At 40.2% G+C, this 21,350-nt stretch overlaps 1 protein-coding gene across 1 annotated transcript in view; it reads right to left on the reverse strand.

The window, feature by feature from the left end:
* DNAH8 (dynein axonemal heavy chain 8) overlaps nt 1-21,350 on the reverse strand; it is a 313,181-nt gene that overhangs the window by 104,325 nt on the left and 187,506 nt on the right. The window contains exons 71-72 of the mRNA XM_066361430.1: nt 17,301-17,456; nt 3,142-3,324 (exon numbers count right to left, since the gene is read on the reverse strand). Of these exons, the coding sequence (XP_066217527.1) occupies nt 3,142-3,324; nt 17,301-17,456 (339 nt within the window). The remainder of the gene's footprint in view (nt 1-3,141; nt 3,325-17,300; nt 17,457-21,350) is intronic.

The raw sequence follows: 21,350 nt of genomic DNA on the forward strand, positions 1-21,350 counted from the left end.
ACATGCCAGGCAGATGCTGTTCCAGTAAGCTAACCAGTCAGGGCCTCAATAGCATTCTTTACAGCACTTTTTTCTAAACTTATATAGAATCACGGCTTGTACTTAAATTGTGTTAAAAGGTGTTTTTAAACTACTTAGTTGAGAAAGTTTCTTGAGTAACTGCTTCATAAACTCCACCACTTTCAGAAAGTATTCCTGAACCAATGTGTCGATCAAAGCCACAGCGCAGTATCCACCTGTCGACCTACAATGACTCACATCACAATCTGTGTGCAGCTGGGTCCCTCCAATAGATTCCATACAACTAAAGGGCAGGAACTTGCCCTATTGATTCCTGTATTCTTGACAGCACTTACCTCAAGGCTTGGCAGAGAATGGACTCAACCCAATAAATATTTGTTGCCCTGGCCAGTTGGCTCAATGGTAGAGCGTCAGCCCAGTGTGTGGATGTTTTGGGTTCGATTCCGGCCAGGGCACACAGGAGAAGCGACCATCTACTTCTCCACCCCTCCCCCTCTCCCTTCTCTCTATCTCCCTCTTCTCCTCCCGCAGCCATGGCTCCATTGAAGCAAGTTCGCCCTGGCTGCTGAGGATGGCACCATGGCCTCACCTCAGGCACTAAAATGGCTCCAGTTGTAGTGGAGCAACAACCCCAGATAGGCAGAGCATCGCCCCCTAGTGGGCTTGATGGGTGGATCCAGGTCGGATGCATGCGGGAGTCTGTCTGACTGCCTCCCCTCTTCCCACTTAAGAAAAATACAATAAATAAATAAATAAATAGTTAAATTGAAGTGTACTGAATTTAGTTTATCAACTTCATTCTACATCAGGAGAAACCCAGAAATATTAAATCCAAAGAACATCACGATATAATGTGCACAGCTAGGTACTAGCAGAGACAGGCCTCTGTTCTCCAACTCTAAGACCAGTGCATGTGTTACCACGGCACTGCCAGGTCCGCTGCATTTGATGAGGGGCCATGAAGACCACAGCTGTTTGCAAGCGAATAGCTAACAAATTGTTTTCATTAAAATAGTCACCCCTGGGTGGCAGTACAGGATCACATGGACGAAATGAACAACCGTTCGCTTCCTTTTCTGTATGACACGAGAAAACAAGCATCATGGTACAGTGGACGCCTGTGAGCTTTACAGCACGACCTGCACAGTTCATCTGGCGAGGAGGTTTGGCAGGGTGGCAAGTGCGCATGCTCTTCTAGTTTAAGACCCTGTTCTCTCAGGTCCCCTTTTGTTCATGTATGAAATGGGGGTGTAAGAGCAGTATTATTGGGAGGGTCAAACATTACGGTCAGGGTGGCCCCCTGCAGATGAAGTGTGCATCTCACTGTTTCCAGCAAGGCTGGTGTGAACATCTTAGCACACCTCTCGAAGAGGAAGCTGAGGCTGAGAGAACGGGTGTGGGGCGCTCTGGGGACGTGGAGTGCAGCCTAGCTTAGACGGTGGGGTGGCCCGCCTTACAGAGATGATGCAGCCTGCATGGGGGACCTGGACCGGTGAGGAACCATCCCAGATCAGACCAGCTGCACCAGGCAGACCACCAAGGAAAGACTGATTTCCAACAGCTGCCCCATGAGGCCCTCGGAGGGGATGGAGTGGCTGTGGAAGTGGAACGGGTCTCTCTCCGGATTGCAGAAGCCCCACGTTGTGTGTCGCTAACTAAGACCCAACAGCTAAGGAGAGTGGACGCAGCTGTGCCGCTTCACGCCGCTGGACTGGCCGCCCTGCCAGGCCTGCGCCATGCGAGCCATCTCTATCGACGGGGGGGGGGGGGGGGGGGGGGTTACTTCTCGTTTCCCTGGGTCTCGCGTCTCTGTGGTGTCAGGGTCCTTTCTCAGTCCGATTTCAAATGCATTTCCTCTGCGTTGGTGACCATGTATGACCATGTATGTACTCAGATCTCTTGCCTGTCCTCCCTCCCTTGTCCAGCCTTCTGACATTCTTTTTCTCACCCTCCCCTTTCATGCCTCTCTGGTCTTACTATTTCTTTTTCTTTTCTTTTTTTTTTTTACGTTGTTTTTTTTTTTTTTTTTTTTTTAACTGAGGTAAGGAGATATAAAAAGACAGACTCCTGCATACACCCTGACTGGATCCACCTGGCAACTCCCACCTGGGGCCCATGCTCGAATCCCAGCTCTTTTTAGCACCTGAGGCTGTCGCTCAAACCAACAGAGCTATCCTCAGCACCCAGGGCAATGCTCGAATCTGTCAAGCCACTGGCTGTGAAAGGGGGAGGGGGAGAGAAGGGGGAGAAAGAAAGGGAGAGAAGCAGATGGTCACTTCTCTGGTGTGCCCTAATCAGAAATCAAACCCGGGACTTCTATACATCAGGCCAATGATCTATCCACTGAGCCAACAGGACAGGGCCTGGTCTTACTATTTCTAACCTTGCCTTTTCTCTGAATCCTTAATGCTAAAATTAATTATATTTAAGCAAATTTAAACTTTCTTGGATTTTATGCAAATATTTCTGTATGTGCAAATATATGCAATTATATTTTATGCATAACGTTTAATATTCTCTGAGATTTACCCTAACAATTAGTTTAATGTTGTATCGGTCTCTTAGAACCATCCAGTCTTGCGTGATCAGATGGTGGCGCAGTGGATAGGGCATCGACCTGGGACTCTCAGGACTCAGTTTTGAAACCCTAAGGTCACCAGCTTGGGTGCGGCGTGATTACAGACATGACCCAAAGGTCACTGGCTTGAAGCTCAAGGTTGCTAGCTTGAGCCCAAGGTTGCTGGCTTGAACAAGGAGTCACTGGCTTGGCTGGAGCCCCCATATATTATTAGATTATTAGGTTAGAGTAGTTGCAACTACTGCAGTGATAATAATACTCATTAAGAGCATTATTTTTCCTCCAGGATCATTATTTTATTGATTTTGGGGGTATCACCAAGACCATGCATCCATAGGACTATAGAGATGAAAGCCATCAAACCCAGTGGTTTAAAGACAGATGCAGGAAGTGGAAATAGATGTATGTGTGTGTGTGTGTGTGTGTGTGTGTGTTAACAAAAGTAAATATCACTTACTTTTTTCTTATGCGTATATTTAATAAGTTCCCAACACAATTTGAAACATTTAAGTCAAAGTTTTCTACCTTGAAAGATTTATTACCTGTTTCTCCGTTAGAATTACTCTCCTTAGTAACTGATTCTCAAGTCCTTTCATGGTAACGGTGAAATCAATGACTGACGTCTTAGCGTTGATCTCGGGGGTAAAGGCAGGGTTTGGTAACTTGGTCGTAATATAAAGTTTAAATGTATCCATGATATCACATTCTTTATCACCAACTTTCACCTACATCAATGCAAATGTCAAGTTTTAAAAAACTTAATGGACAGGACAAAGAATATGGGTTCGATTTAGAAGATAATTTTACCAATGGCTCACTGCTGTAAAACCTGAAGGAACTGCAAAGAAACGTGGTAAAATTTTACTTGCTGGTCTTGAAGAATAAAACCTATTCCTTTAGAATAATTTAGATCTATGGTCCTGAGGGAAGAGGTTTTTAGCCATGACACCAAGCAAATTAAACGAAAAACGTATCCAAAACAAATGGTGACTAAGGCAGGGGTCCCCAAACTTTTTACACAGGGGCCAGTTCACTGTCCCTCAGACTGTCGGAGGGCCGTACTATAAGAAAAACTATGAACAAATCCCTATGCACACTGCACATATCTTAAAGTAAAAAAACAAAACGGGAACAAATACAATATTTAAAATAAAGAACAAGTAAATTTAAATCAACAAACTGACCAGTATTTCAATGGGAACTATGCTCCTCTCACTGACCACCAATGAAAGAGGTGCCCCTTCTGGGTGTGCGGCGGGGGCCGGATAAATGGCCTCAGGGGGCCGCATGCGGCCCGCGGGCCGTAGTTTGGGGACCCCTGGAGTAAGGGAACAGTCAGTCCAGGACTTGACTGTTTTCCCCACTGGAAGAGCATTGTTTCCTGCTATAGAGATCTGTCAGGTTTATACATAGAAAGTAGCATTTCTTTTTCCATTTCGCAATCATAACTGAAGCACATCTGATAACAGAAAGGGTCAATGAAACTTTCAAAGGAAAAAATGCGCACATATTTTCCCGTAAAGATGATGTTTACCTTAAACACTACATACAATCTGCGGTCTACGGCAAAACATCAGGTTCTTGCGATCTAAAAATCAGGTGGTGGCTATGCACACATCCAGCTACTCACCTCCCCAAATAACCTAACAATGCTTCTAAGATTAGAACCACCACAAAGTCCAAATTTTGGGTGAGTTACATAAAGGGTGGGGCAAAAGTCGGCTTGTAGTTGTGAGTATGCGAAACAGAGATAATTCTTGTATTATTAGTTATTGATTACTGTGTGCTTGTCCATACAAACCGTAGACCTCCTTTTGCCCACACCTGTACTGCCGTCTAATTGTCTCGCTGACAACCCATCCAACATATCCAGAATATGTTCGTCACCTTCCTACTTCCAATTTCTCAAATAAATTTATCTTCTTGAAAAAAAAGAAAACAGGTGGAAATGGTAATATTTTGAAATGACTTAAATATTTTTTTCAATATTGATTTATTTTTTATTGAATTTATTGGGGTACACTGGTGAATAAAATTGTGTATGTTTTAGGTGTGCCATTTCATATTATCATCTGTACCCTGCACTGCACGCTCACGGCCCCAAGTCGAGTCTCCTTCCATCACCATTCATCCCCCTTCCCCTCCCGTAATCACCATGCCGTTGTCTGTGCTGATGAGTTTTTCTTTCTTTTTTTTTTTTTTTTGCTTAATCCCTTCATTTCATTCACCCAGCCCCCAGCCCCATCCCTTCTGACAGCTGTCAGCCTGTTCTCTGTATCTGAGTCTGTTTCTATGTTGTCTGTTGGTTTATTTTGTTCGTTCGATTCCACATGTATGTAAAATCACTGGTATGTCTCTGACTGGCTTATTTCACTTAGTATAATACCCTCCAGATCCTTCCATGCTGTTGCAGAAAGTAAGACTGCCTTCCTTTTTACAGCTGCATAGTATCCCGTTATGTAAACGTACCACGGTTTTTATATCCACTCGTCTGCCAGTGGGTACTTGGGTCGCTTCCATATCCTGGCTATTGTAAATAACGCTGCAATGATCATGAACACAGGGGTGCATATATTCTTTCAAACTGGTGTTTCAGGTTTCTTCAGATAGATACCCAGAAGAGGAATTGCTGGGTCATAAGACAGCTCCATTTTTAATTTTTTGAGGTAACTCCATACTGCCTTCCATGGTGGCTGCACCAATCTGCATTCCCACCACAGGACATGAGGGTTCCCCTTTCTCCACATCCTTGCCAACACTTGTTTGTGGATTTATTGATGCTTGTCATTCTGACAGGTGTGGGATGCTATCTCATTGTGGTTTTAGTTTGCATTTCTTTGATGATTAGTGACACTTAACATCTTTTCACATGTCTATTGACCATCTGTATGTCTTCTTTGGAGAAGTGTCTATTCAGGTCCTTTCCCCATTTCTTAATTGAATTGTTTAATTCTTTTTTTTTTTTAGACTTTCCTTTTTTTTCTATTTTTTTAAAATTTATTCATTTTAGAGAGGAGAGGGAGAGTCAGAGAGAGAGAGAGAGAGAGAGAGAGAGGAGAGACAGAGAGAGAGAAGGGGGGGAGGAGCTGGAAGCATCAACTCCCATATGTGCCTTGACCAGGCAAGCCCAGGGTTTCGAACCGGCGACCTCAGGAATTGTTTAATTCTTTTGATGTTGAGTTTTATAAGTTCCTTGTGAATTTTGCATATTAAGCCCTTATCCAATGCATCAGTGAATATGTTCTCCTATTCAGTGGGTTGTCTTTTCATTTTGTTGATAGTTTCCTTTGCTGTGCAAAAAACTTTTTAGTTTGATGTAGTCCCATTTGTTTATTTTTTCTTTTCCTTTCCTGTTTGAGGTGATATATCAGAAAAAAATACTGATATGAGAAATGTTTGAGATTTTGTCGACTATGTTTTCTTCTAGAATTTGTATGGTTTTGAGTCTAACATTTAAGTCTTTAATCCATTTTGAGCTTATTCTTATGTATGGTGGAAGAAAGTGGTCTAATTCAATTTTTTTATTGTTGCATTTATCTGTCCAATTTTCCCAACACCATTTATTGAATATTCACCCCATTGCATTTTCTTGCCTCCTTTGTCAAATGTTAATTGACCATAAAAGTGCTAGTTTACTTCTGGGCTCTCTATTCTGTTCCATTAATCTATATGTCTGTTTTTATGCCAGTACCATGCTGTTTTGATTACTATGGCCTTGTAATATAGTTTGATATCAGGTAGCATGATTCCTCCAACTTTGTTTTTCTTTTTCAAGATTGTTGTGACTATTCAGGGTCTTTTATGGTTCCATATAAATTTTTGGAGTATTTGTTCTAGTTCTGTGAAATACATCATTGGTATCTTGATAGGAATTGTGTTGAATCTACAGACTGCTCTGGGTAATGTGGGTACTTTAATGATGTTAATTCTTCCTGTCCATGAACAGAATATATGCTTCCACATATTTGTGTCTTTTTCAATTTCTTTCTTCAGTGTCTTGTAATTTTCCAAGTACAGCTATTCTACATCCTTGGTTAAAAGTTTATTCCTGGGTATTTTTTTGAAGCAATTGTGAATGAGATTGTTTTCTTAGTGTCTCTTTCTGAAATTTTATTATTAGTGATTAGAAATACAACTGATTTCTGGATACTTATTTTATATCCTGCTACTTTACTAAATTCATTGATCAGTGCTAATAGTTTTTTGGTGTAATCTTTAGGATTCTCTATATACAGTATCATGTCATCTGCAAATAATGACAGTTTTATTTCTTCTTTTCCAATTTGAATGCTTTTTATTTATTCTTCTTGTCTGATTGCTGTGGTTAAGACTTCCAGTGCTATGTTGAATAAGAATAAGAGTGGTGATAGTGAACATCCCTGTCTTGTTCCCAATCTTAATGGAAACATTTTTAGTTTTGCTCCTTGAGTATGACGTTCGCTGTGGATCTGTCATATACTGGCCTTTATTACACTGAGGTATGTTCCCTCTGTTCCCACTTTGCTGATAGTTTTTAACATAAATGGGTGCTGGATTTTATCAAATGCTTTTTTTTTTTTCATCTAGTAATATGATCATGTGGTTTTTATTCTTCATTTTGTTTATGTAGTGTACAATGTTTATTGATTTGGGGATGTTGTACCAACCTTGCATCCCAGAAATGCCATTGGCCATGGTGTATGAACTTTTTAATGTGTTGCTGGATCCAGCTTGCTAATATTTTGTTGAGGACTTTAGCACCTATGTTCATCAGGAATATTGACCTAAATTTCTTTCTTTGTAGTATCTTTATTTGGTTTTGGAATAAGGATAATGCTGGCCTAGTAAAATGAGCTTGGGTGGCTTCTCTTCTCGCATTTTTTGGAATTTTCTAGGAAGAATAGGTGTTGGTTCTTTTTTGAATGTTTGGTAAAATTCACTGGTGAAGCCACCTGGTCCAGGACTTTTGATTGCTGGGAGTTTTTTTTTTATAACTGCTTCAGTTTTACTAGCTGTAATCTGTCTATTCAGATTCTCTAATTCTTCCTGAGTCAGTTTTGGAAGATTGTTATGTGTCTAGGAATTTATCCATTCCTTCCAAATTGTTCAATTTGTGGGTATATAGTTGTTCATAATATTTTCTTAAAATCCTTCGTATTTCTTTGCTGTCAGTTTTTACTTCTCCTCTTCCATTCTTGATTTTATTTATTTCAGTATTCTCTCTTTCTTTTTCTTGATGAGTCTGGATAAAGGTCTGTCAATCCTGTTTATCTTTTCAAAGAACCATTTCTTGGTTTCACTGAGCCTGTGTATTGATATTGTAGACTTTATTTCATTTATTTCTGCTCTGATCTTTATTGCATCCTTTCCTCTACTCACTTTGGGCTATTTCTTGTTCTTTTTCGATTTCCTTTAAGTGTAAAGCTAGCTTGTTTATTTGTGATCTTTCTTGTTTCTTGAGGTAGGCTCATAATGCTGTGAATTTCCCACATAGGACTGCTTCCCACTGTCTCAAATGTTTCGGATTGTTGTGTTGTCCTCTTCATTTGGTCCAAGTTATCTTTTTTTTTTTTTTATAATAATTTTATTTTTTTAATGGGGTGACATCAATAAATCAGGATACATATATTCAAAGATAACAAGTCCAGGTTATCTTGTCGTTCAATTATGTTGCATACCCACCACCCAAAGTCAGATTGTCCTCTGTCACCTTCTATCTTGTTTTCTTTGTGCCCCTCCCCACCCCCTTTCCCTCTCCCATTCCCCCCTCCCCCCCCGTAACCACCACACTCTTATCAATGTCTCTTAGTTTCACTATTATGTCCCACCTACGTATGGAATAATACAGTTCCTGGTTTTTTCTGATTTACTTATTTCGCTTCGTATCATGTTATCAAGATCCCACCATTTTGCTGTAAATGTTCCGATGTCATCATTTCTTATGGCTGAGTAGTATTCCATAGTGTATATGTGCCACATCTTCTTTATCCAGTCATCTATTGATGGGTTTTTTGGTTGTTTCCATGTCCTGGCCACTGTGAACAATGCTGCAATAAACATGGGGCTGCATGTGTCTTTACGTATCAATGTTTCTGAGTTTTGGGGATATATACCCAGTAGAGGGATTGCTGGGTCATAAGGTAGTTCTATTTTCAGTTTTTTGAGGAACCACCATACTTTCTTCCATAATGGTTGTACTACTTTACATTCCCACCAACAGTGTATGAGGGTTCCTTTTTCTCCACAGCCTCTCCAACATTTGCTATTACCTGTCTTGCTAATAACAGCTAATCGAACAGGTGTGAGGTGGTATCTCATTGCCGTTTTGATTTGCATGTCTCTAATAGCTAAAGTAGATGAGCATCTTTTCATATATCTGTTGGCCATTTGTATTTCTTCCTGGGAGAAGTGTCTATTCATATCCTCTTCCCATTTTTTTATTGGATTGTTTGTTTGTTTGTTGTTGAGTTTTATGAGTTCTTTGTATATTTTGGATATTAGGCCCTTATCTGAGCTGTTGTTTGAAAATATCATTTCCCATTTAGTTGGCTTTCTGTTTATTTTGTTATCAGTTTCTCTTGCTGAGCAAAAACTTCTTAGTCTGATGTAGTCCCATTCATTAATTTTTGCCTTCACTTCTCTTGCCTGTGGAGTCAAATTCATAAAATGCTCTTTAAAACCCAGGTCCATGAGTTGAGTACCTATGTCTTCTTCTATGTACTTAATTGTTTCAGGTCTTATGTTTAGATCTTTGATCCATTTTGAGTTAATTTTTGTACAGGGGGAGAGACTGTAGTCCAGTTTCATTCTTTTGCATGTGGCTTTCCAGTTTTCCCAGCACCATTTATTGAAGACGCTTTCTTTTCTCCATTGTGTGTTGTTGGCCCCTTTATCAAAAATTGACTATATATATGTGGTTTTATTTCTGGACTTTCTATTCTGTTCCATTGGTCTGATTGTCTATTTTTCTGCCAATACCATGCTGTTTTGATTGTCGTGGCCCTATAATATAGTTTGAAGTCAGGTATTGTAATGCCCCCAGCTTCATTCTTTTTCTTTAGGATTGCTTTGGCTATTCAGGGTTTTTTATAGTTCCATATAAATCTGATGATTTTTTGCTCTATTTCTTTAAAAAACGTCATTGGAAGTTTGATGGGAATTGCATTAAATTTGTATATTGCTTTGGGTAATATAACCATCTTGATTATATTTATTCTTCCTAGCCAAGAACAAGGTATATTCTTCCATCTCATTATATCTTTTTCGATTTCCCTTAACAATGGTTTATAGTTTTCATTATATAAGTCCTTTACATTCTTTGTTATGTTTATTCCTAAGTATTTTATTTTTTTTGTTGCAATCGTGAAGGGGATTATTCTTTTGAGTTCCTTCTCAGTTGTTTCATTGTTGGCATATAGAAAGGCTATTGACTTCTGTATGTTAATTTTGTATCCTGCGACCTTACTGTATTGGCTTATTGTTTCTAGTAGTCTTTTTGTGGATTCTTTGGGGTTTTCGATGTATAGGATCATATCATCTGCAAAAAGTGATACCTTTACTTCTTCTTTTCCGATATGGATGCCTTTTATTTCTTTGTCTTGTCTGATTGCTCTGGCTAGAACTTCTAGTACCACATTAAATAAGAGTGGAGAGAGTGGACAACCCTGTCTTGTTCCTGATTTAAGGGGGAAAGCCTTCAGTTTAGTGCCATTTAATATGATGTTAGCTGATGGTTTATCATATATGGCCTTTATCATGTTGAGATATTTTCCTTCTATACCCATTTTGTTGAGAGTCTTAAACATAAAATTGTGTTGTATTTTATCGAAAGCCTTTTCTGCGTCTATTGATAAGATCATGTGGTTTTTGTTCTTTGTTTTGTTGATATGGTGTATTACGTTAACCGTTTTACGTATGTTGAACCATCCTTGAGATTCTGGGATGAATCCCACTTGATCATGATGTATTATTTTTTTAATATGTTGTTGTATTCGATTTGCTAGTATTTTGTTTAGTATTTTCGCATCTGTATTCATTAGAGATATTGGTCTGTAGTTTTCTTTTTTTGTGCCATCCTTGCCTGGTTTTGGTATGAGGGTTATGTTGGCCTCATAAAATGTGTTTGGAAGTATTGCTTCTTCTTCAATTTTTTGGAAGACTTTGAGTAGAATAGGAACCAAGTCTTCTTTGAATGTTTGATAAAATTCGCTTGTATAGCCGTCAGGGCCTGGACTTTTATTTTTGGGGAGGTTTTTAATGGTTTTTTCTATTTCTTCTTTACTGATAGGTCTGTTTAGGCTTTCTGCTTCTTCTTGACTCAGTCTAGGAAGGTTGTATTGTTCTAGGAATTTATCCATTTCTTCTAGGTTGTTGAATTTAGTGGCATAAAGTTTTTCATAGTATTCTACAATAATTCTTTGTATATCTACGGTGTCCGTGGTGATTTCTCCTCTTTCATTTTGGATTTTGTTTATATGAGTTCTTTCTCTTTTTTCCTTGGTAAGTCTTGCCAAGGGTTTGTCAATTTTGTTGATCTTTTCAAAGAACCAGCTCCTTGTTCTATTAATTTTTTCTATAGTTTTTCTGTTCTCTAATTCATTTATTTCTGCTCTGATTTTTATTATCTCCTTTCTTCGGCTGGTTTTGGGTTGTCTTTGTTCTTCTTTTTCTAGTTCCTTAAGGTGGGAAGTTAAGTGGTTCACTTGGGCTCTCTCTTGTTTGTTCATATATGCCTGAAGTGATATGAACTTCCCTCTTATTACTGCTTTTGCTGCATCCCATAGATTCTGATATGTCGTATTGTCATTTTCATTAGTCTGTATATATCTTTTGATCTCTGCACTTATTTCTTCTTTGACCCATTCATTTTTTAAAAGTATGTTGTTTAGTTTCCACATTTTTGTGGGATTTTTTTCCTCTTTTTTGCAGTTGAATTCTAGTTTCAAGGCTTTATGATCAGAAAATATGCTTGGTACAACTTCAATTTTTCTGAATTTGCTGATGTTGTTTTTGTGGCCCAACATATGGTCAATTCTTGAGAATGATCCATGTACACTGGAGAAAAATGTATACTCAGTCACTTTGGGATGAAATGTCCTGTAGATGTCTATCATATCCAGGTGCTCTAGTGTTTTGTTTAAGGCCACTATGTCTTTGTTGATTCTCTGTTTGGATGACCGATCTAGAGCCATCAGCGGTGTATTGAGGTCTCCAAGTATGATTGTATTTTTGTCAGTTTTTGTTTTAAGATCAATAAGTAGCTGTCTTATATATTTTGGTGCTCCTTGGTTTGGTGCATATATATTAAGAATTGTTATGTCTTCTTGATTCAGTGTCCCCTTAGCCATTATGAAATGGCCATTTTTGTCTCTGAGTACTTTTCCTGTCTTGTAGTCAGCATTATCCGATATGAGTATAGCTACACCTGCTTTTTTTTGGATGTTATTTGCTTGGAGTATTGTTTTCCAGCCTTTCACTTTGAATTTGTTTTTATCCTTGTTACTTAGATGAGTTTCCTGTAGGCAGCATACAGTTGGATTTTCTTTTTTAATCCATTCTGCTACTCTGTGCCTTTTTATTGGTGAGTTTAATCCATTTACATTTAGTGTAATTATTGATACTTGTGAGTTCCCTATTGCCATTTTATATCTTGCTTTCTGTTAGTTTTGTGTCTTGTTTGATCCTTCTCTTTCGTTTTTCTATCTTTTGTTTTTATTTGGTTGTATTCCATACATCTTTCCTCTGTTGCTATCATTTTTATCTCATGTGCTTCTGTGGTGGTTTTTTCAATGGTGGTTACCTTTGAGTAATGAAAAGGGTCCCTACCCTGTTCATTGTAGCGAACTATTTTGTGAGTACTTTTGCACTCCATCGTCCTTTGCTACTGTTAATCTCCATCTTCTCCCCCTCTTTCTTTTTGTTGTTGTCACAGTTTAAATTTGGTTTTATTGTGTTCTTCTTGGAGCTTTTACTTGTGGCTCTGTTTTTTTTTTTTTGTTCTTTGTATCTGATTGGAGAACCCCCTTTAGTAATTCCTGGAGTGGGGGTTTTCTGATGATAAATTCCCTCATCTTTTCTGTATCTGTGAATGTTTTTATTTCTCCTTCATATTTGAAGGATAGCTTTGATGGGTAGAGTATTCGTGGCTGAAAGTTCCTCTCTTTCAGGACTTTAAATATTGGGGTCCACTCTCTTCTAGCTTGTAGAGTTTCTGCTGAGAAATCTGATGATAATCTAATGGGCCTTCCTTTATATGTTGTATTCTTCTTTTCCCTGGCTGCCTTGAGAATTTTTTCTTTGCTGTTGGTTTGTGTCAATTTCATTATGATATGCCTTGGAGTAGGTTTGTTGGGGTTAAGAAAACTCGGAGTTCTGTTTGCTTCTTGAACTTGAAGCTTTAGTTCTTTCCACAGGCTTGGGAAGTTCTCATCTATTATTTGTTTGAGTATGTTCTCCATTCCATTTTCTCTCTCTTCTCCCTCTGATATACCTATTATTCTTATGTTATTCTTTTTGATGGAGTCAGATAATTCTTGTAAGGCTATCTCATTTTTTTTAATTTTTGAGTCTCTTTCTTCTTCTCTCTGCTGTGCCTCAAGTTGCTTGTCTTCTATTTCACTAATCCTCTCTTCTATCTGACCTGTTCTATTAGCTAAGCTTGTTACTTCGTTTTTCAGCTCGTGAATTGAGTTTTTCATCTCTGTTTGATTTGTTTTTATAGTTTCAATTTCCTTGGACATATATTCTTTGTGTTCATTGAGTTGTTTTCTGAGCTCCCTAAATTGTCTTTCTGTGTTTTCTTGTATATCTCGGAGGATTTTTAGGATTTCTATCTTGAATTCTCTGTCATTTAGCTCCAAGGTTTCCAATATATTAAATTTTTTCTCCATAGATTTTTCCTCATCTAGCTGTGTTACCTCTCTTTCTTTTGTATCCATGATATTCGATTTTCTCTTCCTTAATGGCATCTGAGGGTGGTTTTGTTGATAGTATTAATGAGATTTAATAAAGAATAAAAAGTTAAAAAAATAATAAAAAAAATAAAAAATTGAAAATAGTTGTTTTTTTTTTAAAAAATTAATAATGAAATAAAGAAAAATAAAATAAAATAAAATTTTTTTAAAAAAAGGAAATTATTCCCCCCCTCCTTTTTTCCTCTCCTCTCCTCTCCCCTCTTTCTTGAGAAAATCTTGTGGTGAACTGTGAATTATAACAAACAATGCCTGTGATGGAGGGCCTGAATTGGGGAAAAGTAATAAAGGGGCAAAAAAAAAAAAAAAAAAAAGGAAAAGAAAAAAAAAGAAAAACGAGAAAAAGAAAAAAAAAAGAAAAGAAAAAAAAAGAGCGTATGGACCCACAAAAAGCAAATAAGGAAAAAATTTGGGTCAAGAATAAAATGATTTGCTTTTAGGTGTTGGTTGTCTAAGAGTTATGATGAGAGGAATAAGAGGAAAACGGAAAAATGGGGAGACAAATTAAAAAATTACTATTGTATTTAGTGGAACAAGAACTAGATAAAATGGAGAGCCAGGGATGGGAGCACTGCTAGTGAGTTAAAAAGGTGAAGTAAAAAAACCCCAAAATGCCACAAACATAAGTTTGAGTCCCAGATAAGATAATTTGTTTGTTATTGAGGTTTGAATGAGAGGAGATGTAAAGGAGAAAGGAAGAAACTAATATAGAGGGAGAAAAGAAAGAGAGAGAGAGAAAAAAAGAGGGAACCACTAATAGAAGAAAAAAGAAAGGAGAGAGAGAGAGAGAGAGTTAAGGGTTTTGGAGTGCAACCCTCATAGAGAGAAAGGGAGAGAAGAGAAAAGATAATGGGAGATGTAACACTTATGGGTAGTGTAGTTCAAGGAGAGGAGAGAGTAAGACCGGCAGAGAGTTAATCGGCCAAATTGGAGGAGGAAAAAAAAAGTATCAAGAATGAAGATAAGAGAAACAAACGAACAAATATAATAAAATGGGATAGGTTATAAAGTCTGCAGATTATTCTTGATTTTGAGAGGTTATCTTCTTGCTTTTTCTTTTCTCTCCCTCTTCCTGGTCGGTGACTCTGTACCCCGGGTTCTGCCCCTTTGGCATGCTCAGGTAGAGGTTTGCAATTGATAAGTCTCTATGGCAATGTCATGTATTGTGCTTTAGTCTCGTTGGCAGTCGAGGCTATTAGCATTTATAGGCTCCGACAGTGAGAGAGTCCGTGTTCCTGGAGCCTTTCTCCTAGTCTTTCCTTCCTCAATTAGTAGCCTGATAATCCAGCTATGGGGTTGCTGCTGCCTCTGCCTGGATAGTAAGAGGCTCAAAGAGCTGGCAACTCCCCACTCTATTTCCACTCAGCACAGGGCTCTGGGTAAGGCTCAGTCAGTCAGAGCTGCTAGCATAATCAGGCGGGCTTTCCGCCCACTCAAAGACCTCTGGCTCTGTCTGCCACTCTGTCCGGTAACACAGGCGGGCGCCCACTTCTGGGGCGCTTGGAGGAAACTCTCACTCACTGGCTGCACGCGCAGACCAGGATATCCGGCCAGCAGTCTCACGCTCTGAGTGAAACCCCCAACCGCAGGGAAAAGTTGCAGCGTTGGAATTGAGTCTTGCTCTGTCCCCGTGTGCGGCTTTTGCAAGGCGCTGGGGCGGCCCGAGATTCCGCTTTGGCCCACACAAAGGCCCCTGACTCTGCCCCTCTGTGCGATAACACGGGCGCGCACTGCCGAGGCACTCGGAGGAATCTCTCATTCACTATCTGCGCGCGCAAACCCGGATATGAGGCCGGCCGCGTTTCCCTCTGAGTGAAACCCCCAGCAGCACGGAAAATTTCCACCGTTGGAATTAGTTCTCACTCCCTCCCGTGCGTGGCTTTCCCAGGGTGCTGGGGCTGCCCAGAGACTCTGCCCTCGGCCCACAGAAAGGCCTCTGACCCTGCCTCTCCGTGGGGCAACACGGGCACCCACTCTCGGGGCCTAGGAAGAAATCTCTCGCCCACTAACTGCGCACCAACCAGGAGACCGGGTAAAATGGCCGCCCCGCTTGTCTTTCTTTCTTTGGGTTTGGTGCGAGTGTTAGCTTATATTGCCCGGGTTGCCACAGGATCAGTTTTTCCTCGGCTTGGATCTCCGTGCCACAGCCTGGTTCAGCCGTTTGTGCCGTGGCCTGGATCTATTCACCCCCTTTGCCCGCCTCAGTTTCTATATTCACAGTTACCAGAGAAAGCCGCCCTGTTTAGGTTAGTGAGGAAGGTGGAGCATTTCTTACTCCCTATTTCCTTTGGGGTTTGGTTATATATTTAGCCAATTTTTCACTTGACCATACCTTTGGGTGTATTGCGAAGCATCTGGAGGCTCCAAGTATAGGTTTTTCTGTTTCTGGTTGAAGATCTTGTTGAGTTTTGGGGGAGATTTATCGGAATCGCTTCCTACCCCGCCATTACTCTGACATCATCTCCAAGTTATCTTTTAATTTCTTCCTTGACCTCATTGTTCACCTGTTCATTGTTTAGTAACATGTTATTTTGTCTCTATGTCTTTGTGTGCTTTTGGGGTTTTTTTTTCTTGTGATTGATTTCTAATTTCAGAGAAGATGTTTGATATGCTTTCAGTCTTCTTAAATTTATTTGAGATTTGTTTTGTGTCGTAAAATGTGGTCTATCCTAGAAAATGTTCCATGTGTATTTGAAAAGAATGTATATTCTGCTACTTTGGGTTGAAATGCTCTGAAGATAGCAATTAAATCTAGCCAATCTAGTGTGTCTAAATTTAAAGCTGCCATTTCCTTGTTGATTTTTTTGTCTGGAAAATCTATCCATTGATGTCAATGGGAGCTTAAATTTTTAATTAATCTTAATCCTGGATGTGATTGACAACCACATCCAGAGGGACTGCCACATTCCCAAGCAGCGTGCTTTCACATTGCTGGTAAGAATGTGGGGTCTTTTAAAAGACTTTCGGGGATGGTGATTCCGCAACCATTTCTGGCATGGTAAACAGAGCCTGTAAAAGAGTTCACATTATGAAGAAATTTTTTTCTAAAATCTGTTTGTTTGATGAAAAAAACATTGCATGCTTTTCTTATTCACTGATATTCATAAAATTAAGTTGTCTAAAACAAAACAACTCAATTAAAAATGCTGTCATTCATCAAAAACTAACAAAATCAAAGGAGCCTAAGAGTACAGAATGACACCAATTAAAAAAGAAATGCTTATTCTGAAAACAATTATAACTGATGATGAGAAATACAATTCCATCGCTTCTAGCAAAGTCCGTGAGTTCAGACTGAAAGTTAATAAAGAGTGAAATGAACAAATCAATGTTCATAGACTTTATTAAAAATGTCATTTGCTCCAGTGAGAAAATACAGGTTTTATTGTCTAGATAGAAATAAAAGCCTTGCAAAACCAATTTTCTTGGAGTTGCTAAAATATATATTTTGTGTGTAAGACTAATACCTTATTATTATGACCAGACAATGTCTTTCCTTAATATATATATTATTTAGTTTCAGCAAAATGGCCACTCTTCCTAAAGATATTGCCCCCTCGCTCTGTATTTTTTTCAGTATACTATATATTTTTAAAGGAAACACTGAACATGAGTTTGGAAATTATTTTTTCCACTGTACCAAATAACCTGAAAGAAATTGCCTTTACTGCTATGCTCAAAGAGATGAATAGATGTCACCATTGTTCTTTTCTTCCTTTCTTTGTTGTTGTTGTTGTTTTTGCAGAGCTCACCTTGAAAGCGGTGCCTGATTTAATGAAATTCTTTTCTAGTACATTGTCCAGGACTGGATCCAGCTCTTCACGAATGTCCTCAATGAGGAGGGGTCGGCCCAAGGAAAGGCTGTCCTCCAAGTGTGTGCGGAAATATTTATGGTTCAGAGACGTCGCCTAAAAATAAAGAATTCGTTACTACATGTTGTAGTAATATAACATTATAGTAATTAAATATATATAAATATGAAAATATGGAAGATATATAAAAGTAATTAAGATATAATATTAGAAGTAATTAAAGAAATTAAAGTTATGCCATCTGGGTAGGAATTAATACAGTGTGTGCGGATGTGATAAACAGACTCTGACTTTCAAGCAGGGCCCAGTTAGTGTGTGTGAGAAGGTACATATAGATAAGAAATGGCTTGATGTCTAATTCTGTAACTTAACATAAACAAGAAGCTTCCCTAGGAACATCTTAAAAGTGGCTTGATGTGACATTTCAGTAGATTAACATAAAAAGGGCTCCCTTCTGAGGAACTCCCAAAAAAGTGGTTTGAGGTGATAATCCTGTAGATTGACACCTGTTAGAAGGAAGCCAGAAAAGATACTAAAGCTAAGGGGCCCCCTGCTGAGGTAGTCACCCAGACTTCAGTGTGAATGTGGACTGTCTCCACGCTGCTCCGAGATCTGACCAAAGACAGCCGAGAGGAGCACGCCGACGGGGTCCCCTTAAGCTGTACCCAGGCACGCCAAAAGGATTTGTGAGTAATAAACTGCCTGTGTGATTCTTGCAACTAACTTGTGTGTCGGTCCTGTCTTTCCTCCGGTGGCAGTTAGTGTTGGCACTGATAAGTAGAATCATCATAGCAGCCTCAAGAGTCATCTGAAAGAGGTTGCCAGCCCTGCTGATAAGCAGGAGTGTCCCACTGCACGGGGAAGTCGAATCAGGGACGCCTGATCCATGTAGAGCTTGGGCTCTACTGGGACACTACATACATGGCACAAAGAACGTGCCTTTTCCTCAGTGGAAACCAAGAGCTGACTAAAAATTTTGAGGGCCATATAGAAAGACTTGTTTATAAAAATAAAAGTAACAAATGTCAATTTTCAAAACTTGCTGAGTCATGACCTGGGAAAGCCCTGGATGTGTGAAGGGCTCTGTGATCGGAAGGGAATAGAGGGGCATTCATCAGGTGCAGAGTCAAGCTCCTGCTGCTGGAAGAGCAGTAAGCAAGGACAACCCTTTTAAACGTCCACAGGTACTGTCAGCCAGAGACAGCAAAGTAACTCGCACATTTGTGATATTTATTTAACATCTCAGGACTCCTGTGAGACAAATAAGTGATTTTAAAAAAATAAGCTTAAGGTTGTCGAAATAATATATTGAGTCAAGCCAAGGGTCCCTCCATGTAGTCTGTTTCTAACAGTGGCTCAGTGGAGGAGTGTGATAGATACTAGCAATAAAACCAATCAAAAGACTATGCACTCACTTTTACTTTTTTTTTTTTTAAGTGAAAGGTGGGGAGGCAGAGACAGTCTCCCTCATACGCCTAACCAGGGTCCACCTGGCAAGCCCCCTACAGGTGATGCTCTGCCCATTTAAGACCACAGCTCTGTTGCTTGGCAACCGAGCTATTTTAGTGCCTGAGATGAGGCCACGGAGTCATCCTCCGCACTCGGGGTCAACTTGCTCAAACTGAGCCATGGCTGCAGGAGGAGAAGAGAGAGGAGAGAGAAGGCGGAGGGATTAAAAAGCAGATGGTCGCTTATCCTGTGTGCCCTGACTGGGAATTGAACACGAGACTTCCACACACCAGGTCGATGCTCTACTGCTGAGCCAACCAGCCAGGGCCACTTTTTACATTCTTGTTAAAATATAAAGAGTATTCTCATAAAGCATAAGAAAAAAAATTGTGATGAGAATTGTGAATGCCTGGAAGACTCCCCCATTTGTTTTTTTTTTTTTTGTTTGGGTTTTTTTTGTAGTTTTTTTTTATTCATTTTAGAAAGGAGAGAGAGAGAGAGAGAAGGGGGGAGGAGCAGGAAGCATCAACTCCCATATGTGCCTTGACCAGGCAAGCCCAGGGTTTCGAACTGGCGACCTCAGCATTTCCAGGTCGATGCTTTATCCACTGCACCACCACAGGTCAGACCGACTCCCCCCATTTGTACATCAACATTTGTCATTAGTTAGAATAGTCACACTGGGCCGGTTGATCTTTGCATGAGCCAGTTGTCTTTGAACTTTTACTTCCCCTGTGATTTTTTCCCCCAGCCTAAGTGGGAGGATTCTCAAAGGTCCAGTCCCCAGCTCTCCCTCTCCTTACAGTCTGTCCTCAGCATTCACCACTGCCTTAGCGCCACTGTGAGTCCTCATCCTGACACACAGGAGATCCCACTGGGACAGCAAGTGATGAGGAGACTGGAATTAAAGACTGTTACCAGCCCTGGCCGGTTGGCTCAGCAGTAAAGCGTCGGCCTGGCATGTGGGGGACCCGGGTTCGATTCCAGGCCAGGGCACATAGGAGAAGCGCCCATTTGCTTCTCCACCCCCCTCCTCCTTCCTCTCTGTCTCTCTCTTCCCCTCCCGCAGCCAAGGCTCCATTGGAGCAAAGATGGCCCGGGCGCTGGGGATGGCTCCTTGGCCTCTGCCCCAGGCGCTAGAGTGGCTCTGGTTGCAGCAGAGAGACACCCCAGAGGGGCAGAGCATCGCCCCCTGGTGGGCAGAGCATCGCCCCTGGTGGGCGTGCCGGGTGAATCCCGGTCGGGCGCATGTGGGAGTCTGTCTGACTGTCTCTCCCCGTTTCCAGCTTCAGAAAAATACAAAAAAAAAAAAAAGTAAAGACTGTTACCTCTCACTTGCTGTGAAAAAAAAAGAGGAGGAATTGAAAAATTAAATAAGTCTACCTTTGTCCTGTTTTGATTAAAAAGGAAATAACTAAAAACAACAAATCTTGCAGATGAATCTTTTCCCCCAGATGAAGAGATTTTTTTTTTTTTATATACAAATGCTGTGAAGGCCTTACTATGAGTTGAGTGAATGAATCTAAACAAGGAGCTTTAACTGGCTTATTAAACAAGATGAAACAAGGTCTCAATAAGAATAAGTGGGATTGTCCTGCTCTATTTCCCAAGGAGCAAATTCTGCTTCTGTGCCTTCCTTCCCAGGTGTGATGGTTAATTCTGTGTGTCCACTCGACTGGACTAGGGGTGCCCAGCTAGCTGGCAAACATTATTTCAGGGTGCGTCTGGGAGGGCTTTCCCAGAAGGGATGAGTAGACCGATTTGGATCGGTAGACTGAGTAAAGAAGTTTCCCCTCAGCAGTTTGGGTGGGCATCTTCTGATCCGTTGAGGACAAGGTGGAGGAAGGGGAAATGTACTCTCCTGATTGAGTTGGGACATCCATCTTCTGACCTTGAACATCAACTCCTGATTCTCGGGCCCTTTAAACCCAGGCTGGGACTTACACCATCAGCTCCCATGGTTCTCAGGCCTTTGGGGTTTCAACGACAACTACACCACCAGCTTTCCCTCCAGTTTATGGGATTCTCAGCCTCCATAATCCTAGGAGCTAATCTCTCACATTAAAGCTCTTTCTGTATGTCCATATATAGATATCCTACATTTCTGTTTTTCTGGGGAACCCTAATATACCAAGTTAAGAAATAATAATTTTCAAACTATTTAAGATTTTTTTTTTACCATCTTCAGTATCTTTTATGAATTTGAAATCATATCTTAGTCATAATTTCAGGTTTAGTTCACTTGACATTCCTTGTGCAGAAACACTATGAAGCAGCCACTGCCAGAGCCTGGGTCATCTGCACAGATACCCAGGTGCTGGGTCTTTACAAGGTGATGAGTGAATTCTTTATAGGGAAACCCAGGGAACACCAGACATCCAAGTGGCAGGTCCTGGAGAGGATACTGAAGATGGCAAGGTCGGGTGTAGCCCTGGACACAAAGCATTTATAAAGTGCTTCATTTTTCATTTTGTTTTCCTTCTCAAGTCGATAACTACTAAGTAATTTTGTCTCATTTTATTTGCATTTATGTGTCTGATC

The sequence above is a fragment of the Saccopteryx leptura genome, chromosome 1, assembly GCF_036850995.1.
Source record: "Saccopteryx leptura isolate mSacLep1 chromosome 1, mSacLep1_pri_phased_curated, whole genome shotgun sequence".
Lineage (NCBI taxonomy): Eukaryota > Metazoa > Chordata > Mammalia > Chiroptera > Emballonuridae > Saccopteryx > Saccopteryx leptura.